At 41.9% G+C, this 18,774-nt stretch overlaps 2 protein-coding genes across 6 annotated transcripts in view; one reads left to right on the top strand and one right to left on the bottom strand.

Moving 5' to 3' along the window:
* ptprz1b (protein tyrosine phosphatase receptor type Z1b) overlaps positions 1-5,811 on the top strand; it is a 75,914-nt gene extending 70,103 nt beyond the window's left edge. For all 3 annotated transcript variants that reach the window (XM_071501808.1, XM_071501807.1, XM_071501809.1), the window contains 14 exons: positions 364-460; positions 532-614; positions 688-822; positions 2,076-2,207; positions 2,321-2,478; positions 2,612-2,747; positions 2,831-2,977; positions 3,092-3,185; positions 4,222-4,295; positions 4,379-4,507; positions 4,599-4,751; positions 4,851-4,993; positions 5,111-5,246; positions 5,649-5,811. In XM_071501808.1, the coding sequence (XP_071357909.1) occupies positions 364-460; positions 532-614; positions 688-822; positions 2,076-2,207; positions 2,321-2,478; positions 2,612-2,747; positions 2,831-2,977; positions 3,092-3,185; positions 4,222-4,295; positions 4,379-4,507; positions 4,599-4,751; positions 4,851-4,993; positions 5,111-5,246; positions 5,649-5,792 (1,761 nt within the window). In that variant the 3' untranslated portion in view covers positions 5,793-5,811. The remainder of the gene's footprint in view (positions 1-363; positions 461-531; positions 615-687; positions 823-2,075; positions 2,208-2,320; positions 2,479-2,611; positions 2,748-2,830; positions 2,978-3,091; positions 3,186-4,221; positions 4,296-4,378; positions 4,508-4,598; positions 4,752-4,850; positions 4,994-5,110; positions 5,247-5,648) is intronic.
* Positions 5,812-12,505: 6,694 nt separating this feature from the next.
* Positions 12,506-18,076, bottom strand: LOC139635278 (HMG box-containing protein 1-like). Of its 3 annotated transcripts, none has more exons than XM_071502438.1 (13): positions 17,950-18,076; positions 16,769-16,873; positions 15,919-16,026; positions 15,572-15,770; positions 14,678-14,804; positions 14,388-14,499; positions 14,177-14,301; positions 13,808-13,964; positions 13,581-13,725; positions 13,317-13,441; positions 12,990-13,173; positions 12,756-12,897; positions 12,506-12,616 (listed from the first exon to the last, which is right to left on the bottom strand). In XM_071502438.1, the coding sequence occupies exons 2-13, from the start codon at positions 16,857-16,859 to the stop codon at positions 12,599-12,601; spliced, it is 1,533 nt and encodes a 510-aa protein (XP_071358539.1). In that variant the 5' UTR covers positions 16,860-16,873; positions 17,950-18,076; the 3' UTR covers positions 12,506-12,598. The 3 variants fall into 3 exon arrangements, with proteins under 3 accessions (XP_071358539.1, XP_071358541.1, XP_071358540.1); XM_071502440.1 differs by having other exon boundaries at positions 14,192-14,301; positions 17,950-18,068; XM_071502439.1 differs by lacking the exon at positions 17,950-18,076 and adding an exon at positions 17,051-17,176.
* Between the last annotated feature and the right edge of the window lie 698 nt (positions 18,077-18,774).

Here is an 18,774-nt window from a genome sequence, read left to right on the forward strand (position 1 = left end):
AATGATTTACAAAGGTTTTCACTGAGGTCACGTAGCTTCAGTCCCTTATGCTATTATACATGTTTATCACAGTAGTCTTGTCTTTTTGTAGTCTTTTTTTTTTAATTCCGTAAACAACTCTTCCTCTTAATTCAAATGACAGCTTTACTCATAAGTGCTTCACCAGCATATTGTAATATTATATACAGCTATAAACTAATGAAAGCTTTTTAATAAAATCCTGTCCAGAAGAAAAACAGCCACATTTCATCTTCTCTCCAGTGGCTCCGAAGTGCTTATTGTGCTCATTAGGATGTTTAGCTTCCTCTGAGCCATTAATCTAATCCCTGTTTGTGTTGTACCGTACGTTGTGTTGTGTTTCAGGAAGTGCAAGCTTGCACCGTGGACATGGGCATCACCGCCGACAGCTCCAACCACCCCGACAACAAAAGCAAGAACCGATACATCAACATACTGGCCTGTAGGTGTCTGTTCAACATTAAACTGTAGCTGGAGACAACAGTGAGGCTGACTTGTGCTCTTCTCTCCCAGACGACCACAGCAGAGTGAAGCTCTCCAACAGCCTGGACAGAGACGGGAGATGTGGGGACTACATCAACGCTAACTTTGTTGATGTAAGTAACACGTTTGTTCAACTGGATGTTTTCACTCAGTGTTTTCTGGACTAAACAGTGGTTTCCTCCGCAGGGTTACGAGCGAACAAGGGCGTACATCGCAGCTCAGGGGCCTCTGAGAGCGGGCCGGGAGGACTTCTGGAGGATGATCTGGCAGCAGAATGTCGGAGTTATTGTCATGATCACCAACCTGAAGGAGAAAGGACGGGTAGGAGGTCACTTCATCTGACGTTACACATCTGACAGTCTGAGCATCCATCTGTCTCTCTGTGGTGTCATGAGTTATAATTATAATTTACATAATAATTATTTTTATAATTCTAATTTTGTGTTACCTATAGCAAGAAATTCAAAATACCTCGGCATTGTTTGGAAACTACCTCCTTCAATAAAACCTTTATTCTCAGCCTCTGAAGCTGATAGAAACATGAAACAAAACATTTGAGATGTCAAACCTTTGGATTTTATTTGTAAATCATTGGCTTTGCCTTTGAAACTGGATATGGCTGAAAAACAAGCACATCTGTCAACATTCTCATTTCAGTTCAACTTTGAACATTTCTTGATTTTTTTAAATGTTGATGAACATTAGGGTAATAGCTGTGTAAAATCCAAATAACGCTCAAAGGTATAAGGTCTCAAACTGTTTTTATTTCATCTTTCTATCTGCTTCAGAGGCTGAGAAATAAAGGTTCTAGTGACAACGTTGAATCAGCAGTGATACTAGCTCTCACTTGCTGATCCTCCTCCTCCTCCTCCACGTCTCACCCTGAGCCTCGACTAGCTGTTTAGCTGTTGTTGTTTTTATCCAGGTAGCTGCTGTAATCTGCTTCAACATTGCTCCCCTCGCTCAGGTCGTCAGTCAGTGTCTGAACCATGACTTTGAAAACTTTTTTGATGCTGAAAAAACAAATAAAATACATTTCCCATAATGGATTTCACTTTCCTGATACAAATTTCAGCAAATCACAATTCATTAAAAACAATGAAATCAGATACATATGTGTGCGTCTCCATTCTTAAAGGGTTAAAGTGAAAGCCATCTTGAATCAACAGCAGGTAGGCAGCGTCAGTTTATGACTTGCACATCAGAATTTAAGAAACAAAACACCAACAAATGTGAAATACCAACAGTACAAGCAGCTCCTCTGCAGGTTTGTCTGACCTCTGTCACATAACACAATCTTTTGACCCAGTGTTAATGTAAAAATACTGATTATTGCAACTTTAAATTGTCAGTATCAGTCCAGGCCTTCATGTCAGTATCATGAACATCTGAGAATTGGTGTCTGAAAATCATCCATCAGGACAGAGGAGGCATTTTATCTGATCACTGCCACCTTTTGTAAACCTCTGTAAATGTTTACAAGCTGATAATAGATGAGAGATTTCACTTTGTCCTCCTCTCACACCTCTCCACTGGTCGTCTGCTCTTGTTTTATCTCCACTGTCGCTTCACAGACAAAATGTGACCAGTACTGGCCGGAGGAGAACCAGGAGGAGTACGGCCCGTACCAGGTGACCCTGAAGAGCAGCAAGACCCTGGCTTACTACACACTGCGGACCTTCACTGTCAGAGACACCACCAATAAGGTACATCGCACACACACACACACACACACACAGAAGTAGAGAAGAAATAAAGTGAATCTGAGGTTCAGGTGAAACTTGGGAATTGTGGGTCCTCACCTTCTCTGGTCCTCCAGGTGTCTCACAGGAGAGTTGAGCACACAGTCCTCCATTACCACTACACCCAGTGGCCAGACATGGGCGTCCCAGAATACACCCTGCCTGTCCTGTCCTTCATCAGAGCGTCGTCCCGGGCCCGGACGCAGGAGATGGGACCTGTTCTGGTTCACTGCAGGTAGTGACCGGTTCAAGAGAGCTACCAGTTCAGATGTGCTATCTACTGGATCCACTCTGTGTGTCTGACATGAAGTGTGTGCGTGTGTGTGTGTGTGTGTGTGTGTGTGTGTGTGTGTGTGTGTGTGTGACAGTGCTGGTGTAGGAAGGACAGGAACCTACATAGTGATTGACAGCATGCTGCAGCAGATCCAGGATCAGGGGACGGTCAATGTTCTTGGTTTCCTAAAACATGTCCGGACTCAGAGGAACTTCCTGGTCCAGACAGAGGTAGGAGAACAGACTAACACACACCCACACACTAACAGTGTGCTTCAGTCAGTCTCATTGAGAACACTGTCTCTCTCCTGCAGGAGCAGTACGTGTTCATCCATGATGCTCTGGTGGAGGCCATCCTGAGCCGTGACACCTCGGTGACCTCTGACCTCCTCCACACTTACGTGTCTGACCTCCTGACCCCTGGGGCGTCAGGCAGGACACGCATGGACAAACAGTTCAAAGTAAACTGCCTGTTTCTTTTTCTCCCACATCATATAAAAACTTCTGTAAAGTCCCGTTAATGCTTTGATCTTCACACTTCAGTTATATAAAAACTCTTTTTTGTTGTGTTTCAGTTGATCAGTCAGCGTCAGGCGAAGCACGCAGACTACAGCACCGCCCTGAAAGACGGCAACGCTGAGAGGAACAGAGCCAGAGCTCTGATGCCTGGTAAGCAGAGCTGGATCAGAGCCCCAGACCTGTAGAGGATCAAAAACCACAGTTGGTTTGTGGTAATCTGATCAGATGTAACTCTGTTCCTGAGTTTGGGAATATGCACCAGCAAAAGCATAATATCAGCCGACATGATCAGGACCTGAAGGTGGGTCCTGCTTTATTACCTGGAGGCTGCTGCCAAAATCAGCTTTTTACAACCTAAAGCTGATTTTGAGTTTACATCATACATGTTCCTAAATTAATCTAATCTCATTTCCTTGAGGCCAGGAAATATTCTACCATAGCAGGTGTTAACAGTTTCCCAGCAGCCCCTGTTTCCCCCCGGGGGCCTGGGAGCAGGTTGATTTGACCATCAGTGTGATAACAAAAGCTGCAACATCTGTCCAACATCTAACAGTTGTTACCAAAGAAATCTCACCTCATGCTCCATTTAGTAGCTGGATCTTTCAGTCATATCACATGACCATCATCAGCAATGCAATTTGCCCAGTTGTCATGGAGATGAAGGTGTTTGAATTTCCTCTTCTCCTGAGCACTTTTAACTTCTCATCCATGTTGTATTAAAGGTTGAGGTTTTATAATGGCCACTGTGCTGTTGGGTCTAACATGACACTAACATATTTTAGATTTTTAATCCAAATTAAAAAATTGTGATATAATAGATATATAATAAATATAAAAGTCTTGCACTGTGCGTTCCACAACACAACAGAGGCATATTGTTTTCAGGTTGTCCGTCTGTACATTGTCTGTCCCGTTCTTGTGGAGACGATATCTCAGTAACACCTTGACCGAACGCACACACTGTATCAGGCTGCAGATCAGCTGTTTGAGTCAGACAGAGCTGAGGGTGGGTAACACCAGACCAAGTCAAACCAGTGATACTGTAGCAGCAAAGGTTCACTGTAGTGACTGAAGCAGAGGAGCATTTTATTACCTAAGAATTCAATGTTTTATTTCACACAGTCTCACTTTAAGTCAGAGGTTGTATTTGTTTTATTTAAACTCACGTCTTCGTGTTTCTGTCTAGTGGAGAGATCAAGAGTGAGTCTGAGCACCTCAGAGACGAACGCCACAGGCTACATCAACGCCTCCTACGTCATGGTAACACAACTGGCAACATTTTACTGAAGCGCACTTTACTGCTTTTCAGACATCCATAAAAACATGTGCTGGTGTTTCCACAGGGACGTCACCACAGCAGAGAGTTCATCGTGAGCCAGACTCCTCTGAGCAGCACAGTTGCTGATTTCTGGAGGATGATCTGGGAACACAACACACACACTGTTGTTCGTCTGCCAGACACACACTGTCAGGTATAACACAAACACATGCACACATGCTCTGTATAGTACTTCTAAAAAGACTGTATACAAACACACTTCCCCCTGCGTGTATTCATGTCAGAGTGAGGAGGGGGAGCGCTGCGTCTACTGGCCCAGTAAAGACCAACCAATGAGCTTTGAAGGTTTCAGTGTGTCATACTCGGGGGAGGAGCATGTGTGTCTGTCCAATGATGAGAGGCTTTTGGTGCAGGACTTTGTAGTGGAGTCTCCACAGGTAACACACACACACACGCACATTTCAGATATACTGTACATGTACTTACAATCATTGGCTGCACTGTCTCTGTCACACGTCTGAATCCCTCCCATGCAGAACAACTATGTGTTGGAGGTGCGTCAGTACAGCGCCGCCTGCTGGCCGAACCCTGACAGTCCCATCAGGAACAGCTTCGATCTGGTCAGCACAGTCAGAGAGCACAGCAGACACACAGACGCACCTACAGTCGTACACGACCCGTGAGTACGACACACACAGGATCAGTCAGCTCACACTCTCTTCTCTCTTCAGGAGGGTGACTTTTCTAAACCACACTGTGTGTTGCTGCGCTGGGTTGTGTGTGTATGTGTGTGTAGGTTGGGAGGCGCCACATCAGGGCTGTTCTGTGCTCTCACCACCCTGTCCAGCCAGCTGGAGGAGGAGGGGGCTGTAGACCTCTACCAGGTGGCTCGGATGACCAACCTCATGAGGCCTGGGGTGTTTAATGATATAGTAAGTGCTCACACACACACACACACACACACACACACACACACACACACACACACACACACACATACACATACGATGCAAGGAAATCCTCCATAAGTCAGACTCTCTCATTTTGGTTTGGCCTTCATGGTCTATGGCGGCTACGCAGAGCCACTTCTTTGTAGACCTGCTGCTGATGCTGCTGCTGAATTTGGACACAGCTAGAATATTCTTCATCCTCTCTGTCACCACTTTTATGAATTTGGGGTTATTTTCAGTAATTTGTTTTACCAGTTTTCAGGTTTAGAAAATTCCTTCTGTTGTGAAAATCACCATCTTTCAGACAGAAGCAGCTGTTAAAACCTGATTTTGACAGAAGAATATGGCAGGTACAGCCTCACAGCTGTGTTCTGTCGCCCACAGGAGCAGTACCAGTACCTGTACCGGGCTGTGCTGAGTCTGGTGAGCAGCCAGGAGGACCAGAGAGCCCTGCAGAGTCCAGAGACCAACGGATCTGTACCACTGGGGCAGACCAACATTGCAGAGAGCCTGGAGTCACTGATGTAGACACACACACACACATACACACATGCACATTTCACACACACATACACACATCATATAAGTACAGACTGAGTGATGTGAGGTTCGGTCAGATGTGCGAACAGCTGTGTCCCCTGAGCCTGCTGATGCTTTAAAGGACAGTGTGTTCAGTAACCTGCCACCATCATTCAGAACCAGAAATAAAAGTTAATGATTCAGTATCATCCAGTGATCAAAAACACTGAAGCTACAGAGTCTGAACAGACTGTTTATGATGAGTGAGTCCAGCACCAGGATCTCCAGATACTTCACTCTGACAGTGAAAAATCGTTTTCATCACATTTCTTACCTGCTTCATGACCTCACTGAACTCGTGTGGCAGGTTTCCTTATCATACTGTCAGTGTGAGTGTTAGCATGCACAGCAGACTGAGCTGCAGAATCTACCAGAGACACACAGTGACCAACACACTGACTTTTACTTTGAGAGAAGAAGGTACCACTTTCTAATAAGGCGACCTCTGTAAGGGCTTCATCAGTAAACCAGTGGTTTTAGTAATGGAGAATAACTCTTGTTCTAACTTCGTGGCTGGACTACAACAGCAGGACCAGCCTTATGACCACTACTGACTGACTGACTGACAGTCTGACTGACTGACTGACAGTCAGTCAGTCAGACTGTCACTCAGTCTGACTGACTGAGTGATCATAACATTGGTCAGCCAAATGCCACATGACTGAGTTGGAGACTGGTCTCAGTGAAGCAAACTGTCTCTGTAGGGTTTGCTAAGACCACCTTTCGAGGTGTGCTTCAAGTCTGGGTTGAGGTTTGCTTCACCTGTGCATTTGAACACAAATTGCTCCAGGTTTGCTCCACCTTTTGCCACTGTAGTTTGGTCCTGATGTAGACAGATCACATGCTGGAGGAACAGCTGTGCTTCTCCAGATATTAAACCAATATATAAAACAGCAGCTGTATACTTCTACTAATATATATATATATATTCTGCTGCATTAAAATACTGTATATGTGAGCACAGAGTATGAGCGAAACAAACAAAAAGGGCTGAATTCAGCTGACAATAGGCTGAATACAAACGGTCTGTGACACGGTCCAGCCAGATACTAGGTTTTGACCTAGTCTTGTTATACATCAGTTATAAGCCATTAAATAAACAGTGGTTGGATGAGCAGGCTGTGAAAACTCAGTCTGATCACTTATTTAAAAAAAAAAAAGGGCTGCAGATGATCTGGATCAAAACACACATAGTAACATCTTAATAAAAAATGCAGAGCTGATCATTAAAACAATCAATCAATAACATGTTGACATGTATCATTACAAATGTGATGGTTTACAAGACAGTGACAAACTCATGAGCATTTTAGATGATTATTAAAAAGTGGTACCAAACAAAGCTTCACTGCCTTTTTTAGCAAAAACCTACAAATAATTTTAACTGTGTATGTGTTCCTGGGGGAGCGTGGAGCCTGGAGCAGCTGAGCTTCAACAGTGTCTGAGAGGAGGCCAAACAACTAAATACATATACTACAAATGCATAATAAACATATTATTGTTATTGTATTATATTATATTATAAAATTTCTCATTTCATCAGTTCTCTGTATTTTATGGATTAATGATGGAAGAAGTCCTCTTTTTAATTCCAACAACAGATCGACCTTGAATTCTTAACTTCGATTTGAATCTTTCTTCAACATTTATTTCTTTTATTTGGAGTTTCTCATTTTCTTCTTTCTCATGTTACTTTTTCCTCTGTAGTCATTATATTGTTTTTCCAATATATTTCTTTCTTTGGAAAAGCTGAAATAAATATGAATAAAAATTCCAAACACAGCAAATTAAAGGAAGAACATTTGAAAATACAAATGAAAGTCGAACCATAAGATGATGAACAGTGCAAGAAATGACATTTTCACTAGCTGTTTTCCTACAGAATGTTTTATGCACTGCACATGAACCAGCCGCCACAGACACGTCTTTAGAATAATGTTTTAATCACACAGATCTCTGAGGCCTCACTAATGACAGTGAAGCGACTGCTGGTGTTTACTGCTCGTCTTTGTCTCTGGCTCCATGGTCTCTGGTGCCCCGTGCCTTTTGTAATACATGTTATTGTACTTTGAATCTGTTTTGATACAACTGTGTGACTAATATGCCAAAATAATGACTTGTGATTTTTATCTATTTTCTTAAAGGGTATCTCGTTGTCTCGTTGCGCTTGTTAGTCTCGTTTGTAAAGGTCAGAGAGGAGATGGAAAAATGTCAGCAGACTCAGATGTTCTGTGTAAAATGCAACCTGGAGTTTAAAGTGATATTTCACCCAAAAATCAGACACTGCCTGTAGGGTTGAATTGATGAAAGTAAATAATGGATTCTGATGTTTTCATAGTGGACAGAAAATACATTGTAGCAGAATAATCAAACCAGAGGAAAATCTGATGAACCTCGGTGGCTCAGACTGAAAATGAAATTCAGGAGCTGAGAGCTGCAGCTCCCTCTGTGTCCCCCGTGCCACTTGCTATGACTGTTTTCATTTTTGAGGAGGTCCAAATGTTTCCATTGTGTCAGACTAAATCAATCAACATCTGAATCACTTTCCAGCAGCGTTGCAGCTTGAATCTGTGTGTTTTGTGTCCCCACTGTACACGTTTGTGTTGGGATGCAGAATCACGGAGGCAGCTGCAGTGAAACCAGAGAGGGATTCAAAGCAGCTCTGTCTGTGTAAATATCCCTGAATACATCAAAAGGCCAAATTACTGTATGTTTATATTGTACCTCTATATATTTTCTATTTTACTATAAGAGGTGATTTTCTAGTCATTTACACATATATATAACTGTGTGGATTCTATTTGATAATTTTAGCCTGAAAATATTGATCATGTTTATAGTTTTAATGGAATGTTTCTCTTTTTATCTTCATGATTAAGTAGCAGCTTAATGTCTACACCTTTATCTCCAGCTATAAACTGGTGCAGTATGTATATAGCAACAAAATTAAACATTTGTTTCAAACCTTGTTTACGTTTTAAACTTGTCTCTTTTTCTGGGATGGAACAAAATCAAATATTCTTGTTTAGACCCAAACATATCCCTTAAAGGTCCCATATTGTATAAAGTGAGATTTCCATGTCTCCATGTCGTTTGATTATAAAGCAGGTCTAGGTTCTATATTAATACTGTGAAAGTATCAAAGCCTCAGTCCACAGAGAAATGCACACAGCCTGTATTCAGAAACTGAGCCTTAAAACCAGCCGTCAGGACTTCTGTAACTTTGTGATGTCACAACAAAGCAGTCACTGCTCTCAGGCATGCCCCAAGCCCCGCCCACTCAGACCCACCATCCAACCTTGAAGGATTTGGTTTCTCTGAATGTTTACCTGAAATCTGCTATATTTTTATTTGATAACTGAGAAAACAGAGAAAGTCAATCAGAAGAGAGCCTCAGATCCTCTCTTCTGATTGGCTCACCGACCTGTTGTTACTATAGCTCCAGAGAGAAGCCTGAGAGAGGAGATGAAAAACTACACTGAGATGGTTTTTGGTTCTTAAAACCAAAAATACATCTTCTAAGATCAACAGTGTGTAAAATATGGACCTTTAATTTCCCTCAACAATCACAAACGAGTGAAAAGACAGGACACAGAGGATTATAGATTTCTCATGCTTTTATTTAAACTATAATATAATATAATATTGCATTGTCTCCCCTGATGGACCTGTACATGACATGATAGTAAAGACAAACAAAAGTCAAATAATCAATGCACAACCATGAAAGGTTAACAAAGATGAAGTCAAAACCAAAAATATATATTTCTATATAATCATATTAATATTTGTCATTACACGTTATACTGTAGCAGTCACAAAAGATAAAGTGTATATAGTGCATTAAGAATAAACCTCGTTACGCAGTGAGAGTATGAGTGCCTATCCTGGAAATACATCACACTTTTTTTTTTTCTTTCTATTTTTTCTTAAAAATGTCACTTTTTCAGGCACTTAAACCTGAAGCAGATTCCTGTCTTCACACTCTACATGGACACAACTTTGTATGAAGGTGAGTACAACTACTTTCATCCAATCACATGTTGTCTCTAAAGCCTCACACACCTGGGTTTGCATGTGTTTACTCATTTTAATAAAGACAATATTTTTACTCAACATTTTCTGCTCTATCAGCCCTGGGTTTTGCTTTTCAGGCGTAATATTTAATGAATTAGCAGACCTGTTAGCTCATCCCAGTGCTAACAGATGTTGTCTTTGTCTCAAACACAGTAGCTGGTTAGAAATCAGCCATGAAGCTGAAGGCTTGGGTCTATTTCCAAATTTCCAATCCCCAAAAAGTCCTTGAGGGCCAGGGGCAGTCTCGTTGTGTAATCAATATATCTGAAGTCTCTGTATGTATAATATAAACAGTTGATTTTAAACTCAATACAAGTCTAAGTTTCCCAGGGCTCAATAAGCAACTTTCCTCCATCTTTCAAACTAAAACTGTGAGATTAAAGACTGAAATGCTGATTCCAGGGATGATGATTATGATGATGTAAACACATTCAAAGAGATGAGAAAAACAATCTGTTGCATTTCTGACCCAAAAAAAAAAACCCCAAAACATTCTGATTAAAACACAAAACCATAGATTTTTTTTGTGACTGCAGATCAATTTGATGAGCAGCCAACTTTTATGGCAACGAGTTCTACCACATGTTCAGAGTATCTGTTGATCAGTCAGCGTCAGTTTAGGGTTAGCTTGTATTTGATCTCATCTGTACGGTGGCCCAGAGAGGTCAATGCACTGCATCTTAAGGGAACACATGCAAATGGAAAAAACACAAGCAAATTGAGGACACATCTTCATCAGTTTAACAACACGTGTCCTGCAAATACAACACAACTAAACTAACAACCAAACAGACGACAACAGAAGTGTTTCCAGGGGACACTAAAAAGTGATGAACCCAGCTGTGATTTGTTGTTTAATGCTGTGTGACTTTCAAAGTTAAAGGAACAAGTGAGCATGTTATTACAACACATATATAATAATACATGTGTTAATACATCCATACAAGTGTTTCCCAGCAGGGTTCATCACTTTTTAGTGTCCCCCTGGAAACACTTCTGTTGTTGTCTGTGCTACTTGCAGAGCCTTTGTGTATTTGGTTGTGTTGTGTGTATTTGCAGCACATATCAAACTGATGAAGATGTTTTTTTTTTTTTAATTTTGCTTGTGTTTTGTCTGTTTTGAGTTTTCTTAAATTGCAGTGCATTGAGCTCTCAGGGCTACCGTACATCTGTTTCTTAACATCTGTCACAAAACATTTAGAACTGACTCCTATGACTGGTTTTATAATCTTTCCCCGTTTCTGCCAAAGAGTAAACTCACTGGTGTTTTTCTGACAAACCCAGAAAAAGTCTGTTTACCTGTGCTCGTTAAGTTGTGGCTCAGTGGAAGCCATTTTTAATTAAAGCTTTTAAGTAACATAAACTCTCATCACCCCTCAGCTGTATTTATGTTTCTCTGATTATACACAAAGATACTTTGATAGAACACATCTAAACGGTTATTATGGCACACACACAGATGTTAAAGTAAAAAGAATATTATATAACACAATGTAAAGAGTCTTTCCTATTGCCCCCCTGCAGATGATGAGGGTTCAGTGTCTTGCTAGAAGACACTTCAGCAGTGTAGATGAAGGCTGACAAATCAAAGTCATGTCCTTATGTTATCCTGCTGCCTGTGCTGTAATGTGAATTCAGAGCCTCTGTGACAATACTTTTCAATGACCGTAAATTCTCAAATAAAAGCCCTGACAAATAAAAGCTGAGGGCAAAAGGGGGAAATGCTCTTGTTGTTGCCTCCACTACAGTGGCTGAATTCAGCATGATCAGCATTTCCACAGCAGTACAATGTATTCTGCTTGTACTTTGTTGAACTGTCAGGGAAACCCAGAACTAACTCCTTTCTCAAAATAAAAGCTTTCAAGGGAATTAAAGGAAGCCGTCTTACTGAAATAAAATAAATATTTAAATCTGATAAAATTAGACAGCAGCAGAGGTAAATAAAAACCTGGGCCCCTATATGAGAATTTACGGTGCACACTTATTTAATAACTACAATGATGAATGATGAATTACATGAGAGCAAAGTTAATATGTCTTGTAAGTGCAAATACAAGCAATACAGGCAAGAAAATACTTTGTATATTTCTTTATATATAAAATATAATTTGGGGAAAATAGCTACATTCTCTACCTAAAATGCTACAGCACCACATCCTCCACCTGTTTCAAGCATATGGTGAGAGACTGAAAGTGATCAGACTCTCTGTTTTTTTATTGTCACAGTTCGTGGAGTTCCAGTCGCAGCTAGAACCCTCTCGACCTGCGTCTTAGTTTTGTTTGGAATTACGTCCTCTCTGGAGGGAGGCGCTGCGGCGCTCCACAGCGTTTCATACCTTGTTATGATTATATAATGATTTATTCCTCTTAAAAATCAGCACCTTTTAAAAGCAAGAGAGAAGGAAGTGACATTTTTGGAGAGAAGCAGACGTTGCTGCTCGTTTTCACTGTGACAAGGTTTGTGAGAATTTGAATTAAATCGTCACTTTGGGAGATCAAGGCAAGTCTGTTGTTAACAAAATATAATATTGAAGCAAAGTATTAGGTTACACATAGCTCTCTTTTCTTTGTCACTTCTGAATGTGTGTGTGTGTGTGTGTGTGTGTGTGTGTGTTTGTGTGTGTGTTTGTCTGTCTCCTACGGGGTCTGTCAGTTGTCCTCTTTTCTTCTCTGTAGCCTTAATTTCCCTGACAACCCTGTTAGGCAAAAAGGAGGCATTAGACACCAGTACACAGCACGGGGTTAAGCTCTGTGTGTGTGTGTGTGTGTGTGTGTGTGTGTGTGTGTGTGTGTGTGTGTGTGTGTGTGTGTGTGTGTGTGTGTGTGTGTCCTCACAGAGTTGGTGCGTTTGCGTTTCCAGCAGTCTGGGTTGAGTCTTTTCTGCTCGTCTGCAAGGGCTTTGGCCTGCAGGGTGAACGCCCGCCGCTCCTCACTTCGCATTTTCTTCCAGTGCTCACCGAGGAGGACGCTGATCGCCCTATGACACACACACACACACCTCATACATTACCATTTAACAGACACAGATACACTAACTGGCTCCGTCATGCAGACACAGAGCACACCTACCTGTTGTCTTTGCCTGGATACATATGTGTGTACTCCACCCTGAACTTCTTGGCGAACAGCATGAAGGCGTTCATTGGCCGCTTGCACCTGCTGGGCGTGGCATTACTACCTCCCTGTGCACTGGTGTGCTGGCTCTTGGTTGGCTTTGGATGAGGAGAGCGGGAGTGGCTGGGACTGTGGGTGTCTGTGGGTTTTAAACACATTCACATGAGGCTGGAGGTATTTTAAAAACCTCAGCGCCTTCTTCAAACCTGAGCCTGTTCTTTCTGTTTCTGCTCATTCACACAGTGGATTAACTCAAAGTCAGGAGGTCAGAGAGCACAGTACCTCTACCATGAAGCGTGTCTCTGTCTGGAGAAGCGGCTCCCCCGCTGGACTGTGAGGCACGCCGCCGTCTGGCCATACTGCTCAACACGTACACCGCAGAGGAGTCCAGAGGAGTGAAGTCGTGACTGAGGAAGAGTCACACACAATAATCAGTCAGCTGATCGGCCTCTTTGCTGCTTCAGCCTACACCGTTGAACACTGAGTCATCTTCAGTTATAATCTATCTGCGTCCCATCTCTACTGTTAGTGGAGAATTTATTTCACCTCCTAAAGGCGTCAAAGACCAGTGAGTCATCCGTGTGTTTGGCATCTCTGTGTCCTGGAGGCAGGCACACATCTCCCACCTCCATTTCATAGCATGGTATCCCATAATGCACCACAGTCAAGCTTGGGTAGAAGGAGGACCACCCTGATGGGAAGACGGACAGAGAGTGAGTAAAGAAGTCATTGCTGTTGAATCAGTGTCAGGGTTGTGTCGGCATCACTCCCACCTTTGTTTTTCACATAGAAGGGGTGGTCTAGTTGGCATCTGGCGGTCATGGGGGCATGTCCAAATGCACCGGGGTCAAAGGTCAGCTGCAGGACAGCCTGACTGGACAACACGATCTCTGAGTGCTCCACCAGCTGCAGACCCTCAGAGCCATAACTCTGTCCAAGAGAGTGCCGCGTTCATCCAGGAAATATATTGTCTTTCATTCTCAGTCTCTCAATGAACCAACCTGCTAATTTCTTCTTCTACTGGCGTTAGCGTTGTTAAAAATATAAGAAATTAGCACAGAACTAACCTTACAAAGAAAAAAAGATGATGCCAAATTATAAAAATACACTGTGAACTCAGAGGCCTGGCAGTCTGAGTGTACCTGTGTATCATGTACCTTCAGAGATCTGGACTGCTCCTCATCACAAGAGTCTTCCTCAGCAGAGTCCAACTCCTCAGCGTCCTGCCACTCCACATTACAGCCGTTGTGGAAACGCAGATTAGTTCCTGATGACAGAGAGGAGCAGCTTCTCATCACATTTATCATAAACACGTGTAAGTGTGTGAGTGTGTATTTATCTGTGTGTGTCTACCTTTGAGAAAACAGTGCCAGGCAGTGGGTGGCCACGAGAAGCACCAGCCCATGTCTTCATCGTCAGACAGAGAGGATCTGGTCGACACTGCGGAGCCACATTCACTGCTCGTCTGTGGAAATGAGAAGAAGCATCATAAGGACACAGGTGTGTCAAACTCTGATACAATAATTACAGGTGCTAGTGTTCATTCCTAAACAGCAGATTGCTCTTGAGATGTTGTGTTTGCATAAATGACAGTGAGTGACGATGAAACAAGGAAAAGGAAAGCAGGTAAACGTCAGCTCTACCCTGCTGCGCCGACGCTCCCGGACGTGACCTCTGGGGGGTGACAGGGTGCTGCTGGGGAGAGGAGGAGGCGGCCGGGCGTAGGAATGTAGATCACTGCTGGAGCTGGAGATGCAGACCACAGAGGAGCTGAGAATGACACAGAACACACACAGTAAGTCACAGGGTTGGTGCAGTACAGCAGATCTAAGTTTGTTTAGTTAAGAAGCTTTTACTTTATGTCTTAAAACTCATGTTGTTGCTATTTTAATTTCATATCTTCAGTATTGTCTCTGGGAATTTGTTGGTTTCACTGACCTATGGAAAAGTCTCTTTTCCACAATTATGAACAAAATGCATGTGGTGAGTTTTTTTAAGCCTGTTTCTGATACTCAAAATGTAACTGTCAGAGACAATAACTGAGTAAAATACAGAGATTTTGTGCATCACCAGAATTAGATTTCTGTCATTGAGAGGCAGGTTTTAAATAATGTGGAGTCTTAAAAAAGTATTTAAAGTTTGAATTAATAATGAAAATGTGGATGCATTTATATTTTTTAGGGGGCTGCACTGTGGGAATTTGAACTCTTGACCTCAGTTTCTAAAATCCTGACTACAGCTACTTTGGTTCTTTAAGACCTGTAACATGGTTGGGGAGACGCATTACGATGCATACTAAAATATCATAACTTTATTTACATAGAGTCTAGGTAAACAGTTTCAAAGTGTTTAACAATGTTTAACAATAAAAATGTGAAAATAATTTAGACAAACATTTAGAGGTAAAAACCTGTTTAAAACAAATAAGAGTTCAGAAAATCTTTCCAATGAAAGTGACTTTTAGGATGTGACTTTATATTCCATCCTTTCATCCATAAGACTCGTGTTTTAGTGCATGCAGAGACACAGTGACCTGCCTGCTGTGAGGAGACTCCTGTAGCAGTGGGCTCTGAGGCCCAGTGGCGATGTGAGCCAGCTGTGTCAGCCAGTGTGTGTCAGGAGGCTGCGGGCTGTGGGCTTCTGCGGGTGCGTGTCGCTCCTGGTGCGACACACCCATCTCCATCTGGTAAACAGGTTCCTCCTCCTCCTGAACCTCCTCTAGATCTGGCAGGTCGTCTGGTCGGAGAAAACAAACAGCAGGTGAAAAGTTGCTGAAATTTAATCTTTAATTTGAGGAAAAACAAACACATGAATGCAAAAACATGCAGTGTTTTATTATTCCATCAGCTGTGTGAAACCGAGCGTAAGCTTGCGTTGTTTGTACCATATTCCATGTAACTGTCACTGGTGGGGAAGCCAGGTGAGGATGGAAAGTCTTCCTCACAGCGGAGCAGGTCATGTGATTGGTCTCCATCTGCATCCATCGTCACTCCTGAAGGTGAAAGCAGACAAACACGAGGTCACAGTGCTGGAAACACACTTTCACAGGTTGAATTTGTTGCTGAATTACATTTAGGTTTGGATTTACTGATATAAACACCTTTCAAAAGCTCAACACAAGTCAAATAAATTTGTATATTTTCCAAATATTGGTGTTTTCCAAATCTGTTCCCAATCCATTATCATTATTATCATAATTATCTATTCCAGACACATTATTAATTCTAAATAAAGAAGAATAATTAGGCTTTCACACAACAAGTTTTGTAATTTCAAAGATTAGTCTGGCAGTTGGTTGGTGGTTAAAGGGAAACTCCACCAGTCTTACTCAGTTTACCCAGCTGTATGTCTGTGGCTCTGGAGCAGCTTCCAAAGTTTGAAATAAAGAACCCTAATTATGTCATATGAGGTTTATTTCAGCCAGGGCTACTCATTTGTGATGGAAATCCTCTGTTACAAACTGGAGATGAACAGTTTGAAGGCCACAGATGTCGACCAGGCAGGGAGGGTCTATCACAAGACGCGACAGAGTAGTGTGGGGCCACTTGTTTTTAATCTAGCCTCATACTAGGAATTAAAAGCCTGAATATCTCAGCTTCTGCTGCTTTGATTGTGACCATTCTTTTTTATTTGTCTCTTGTGAGTCTTCAAACTTTATGAAAGTGCAATTCTAAATCAGTGAAGTGCCCGGTTAAGAGATTTCTGTCAATAATGATGCAGTACAGATGCATTACCTGTGTGTTCAGCCTGAAGCTCAGGCTCTCGGACTTTGTGATTTTTGGGGTCACTGGACAGGACAACTGGGGTCACCACCTCCCACACCATGATGTCCACTGTTCCTGAAACATGTAGAGTTGAATTGAGCAATGTGGCTTTTTTTTTTTTTTTTTGTGGAAATGGTCAAATTTAAATATTTGTAAATACATGACCTACAGGTAATTTAATCTACACTTTGTTGGCATATTCCAAAATCCCAAATGGGTACCAACCACCATCACACTCACACACACACTCACAGAGAGAGAGAGAGAGAGAAACATAATCCTCTGAGCTGTATATGGTTGGGGTGACATCAGGAGACACAGGGTGACATAGGGTAACTGGGCTGGCGGCCATTACCTAAAATGCACCTCAGTTTAGACACATTCTCAAAGCTCCAGTATATTCTCATGTTCTCCAGTTCAGTACTTAATGTAATGATATTAACTGTGAACAACATCGTGAAATAGTCGCTTTCCAACATGTAAACACGATAACATGTTGCAGTCTTATCTATTTCACAATGTCCTCGTCATGTGACTCCCTCTTGTTTATAAACTTTGAGATCCTGCACGCATGCGTATAAGAAGCCCATTCATTCAATACAGAGAGGGGTTGCGATAATAGATTTGAATTAAGTAGTTGAAAATGAGTCAAAAGCACCAAGTTCACCCCCCAGGACGAACTGACTGCCGTGACACTATCCTCTGACAGTAAACACTACAGGTGTTCACGTTTGAACACTTTGTAAAACTGAAGACGAAACTGTGTCATTTGCTGTCACGAAACAAAAAGTGTCGTTGAAATACTGAAGTTACGTCGACGAAAAGTAGTACTAGCTTCACCGTCTGTGTTTTAACGGACAAATGAGCGACGTTAATGAGGTTCGGGTTTGAAAATGTGATTCTATACGTTAAACCCAGCGAGCCATCTTGTTGCGCAAAGGCAGTTACAACAACACAACCAGCTAACGTCAACAATGAAGCTTTAGGGGCGAGCAGCAAAACTGCTCTTACGACCAAAAACAAACGTTGTCAGCTTCACGTTATTACTCGTGTGACAACTTCGAGGAAAACCCACTCATCTGGTTGAAACACTTATCAAATTCAACGCTTTAAAACCCAGAAATGATTTCAATGAACTTTCCTTAACTCACCAAAACAGTCGCCTTGTACGGGAAAGAGGGCAGGTATAAACACGATTTCCCCAGCGATCCTATTGGCCAGATCTGATGCCAATCAACAGCTTCTCTCGCCCTCATTGGTCAGTTCAGTCCAGGCTCGTTTTCTTCACGATCATCACCACAACAATAAAACACTGGGTGGATTAAAGTGATGAAAGTACGTAACAATGACAGTAAGTGACAAAGACAAAACATTTAATCTCCTGTTTATTCACCTCATGTACATTTCAAAAAAAAAAAAAAAAAAAAGACTGTGATACTAGATACATGATAGGAAAAAAGTATTAACCCCATATTTCACAGTGCGTCAATATAATTCAATTTACTTTAATAAACCTTAAATTAGTTAAAGGTTCTGAAATTCTCATAACACAATTTTGAAAGCTGAGCATAAAAACTCAAAGACAGTGTGAGCATGACTGCACGATGTAAGTGTAGGGATAAAACAGGGACTGCAAACATAATGCACAATAAAAGGCGTCTGAAAACAAGGAAGAACTATAGATGCTGGTATGCATGCTGTTCACATTTGCAGCAACACGCAAATAGCCCTCAGCTAAATTGCAATGTGTCCAGTGTAACTACTCGTACAACAGGTAGTTTCAGGCAAACACTTCTCTGGGTGTCTGTTTCAGACCTATTCATAACCATTGTATAAAATCCTTAAATAACACTGAGGATTGCTAGATGCAGTAGATGGTTCCCATCAGAGGCATTTGTAGAGCAACATGTTCAGGTCTCTCTAGTCAAATTATGATAAAAGCACACGTCTCTCTGTGGACTCATCTAAGCACCTGG

Source organism: Trachinotus anak, unplaced genomic scaffold (assembly GCF_046630095.1).
Source record: "Trachinotus anak isolate AG129_WGS33_773 ecotype Australia unplaced genomic scaffold, CSIRO_AGI_Tana_v1 ptg000018l, whole genome shotgun sequence".
In the NCBI taxonomy this organism is placed as follows: domain Eukaryota; kingdom Metazoa; phylum Chordata; class Actinopteri; order Carangiformes; family Carangidae; genus Trachinotus; species Trachinotus anak.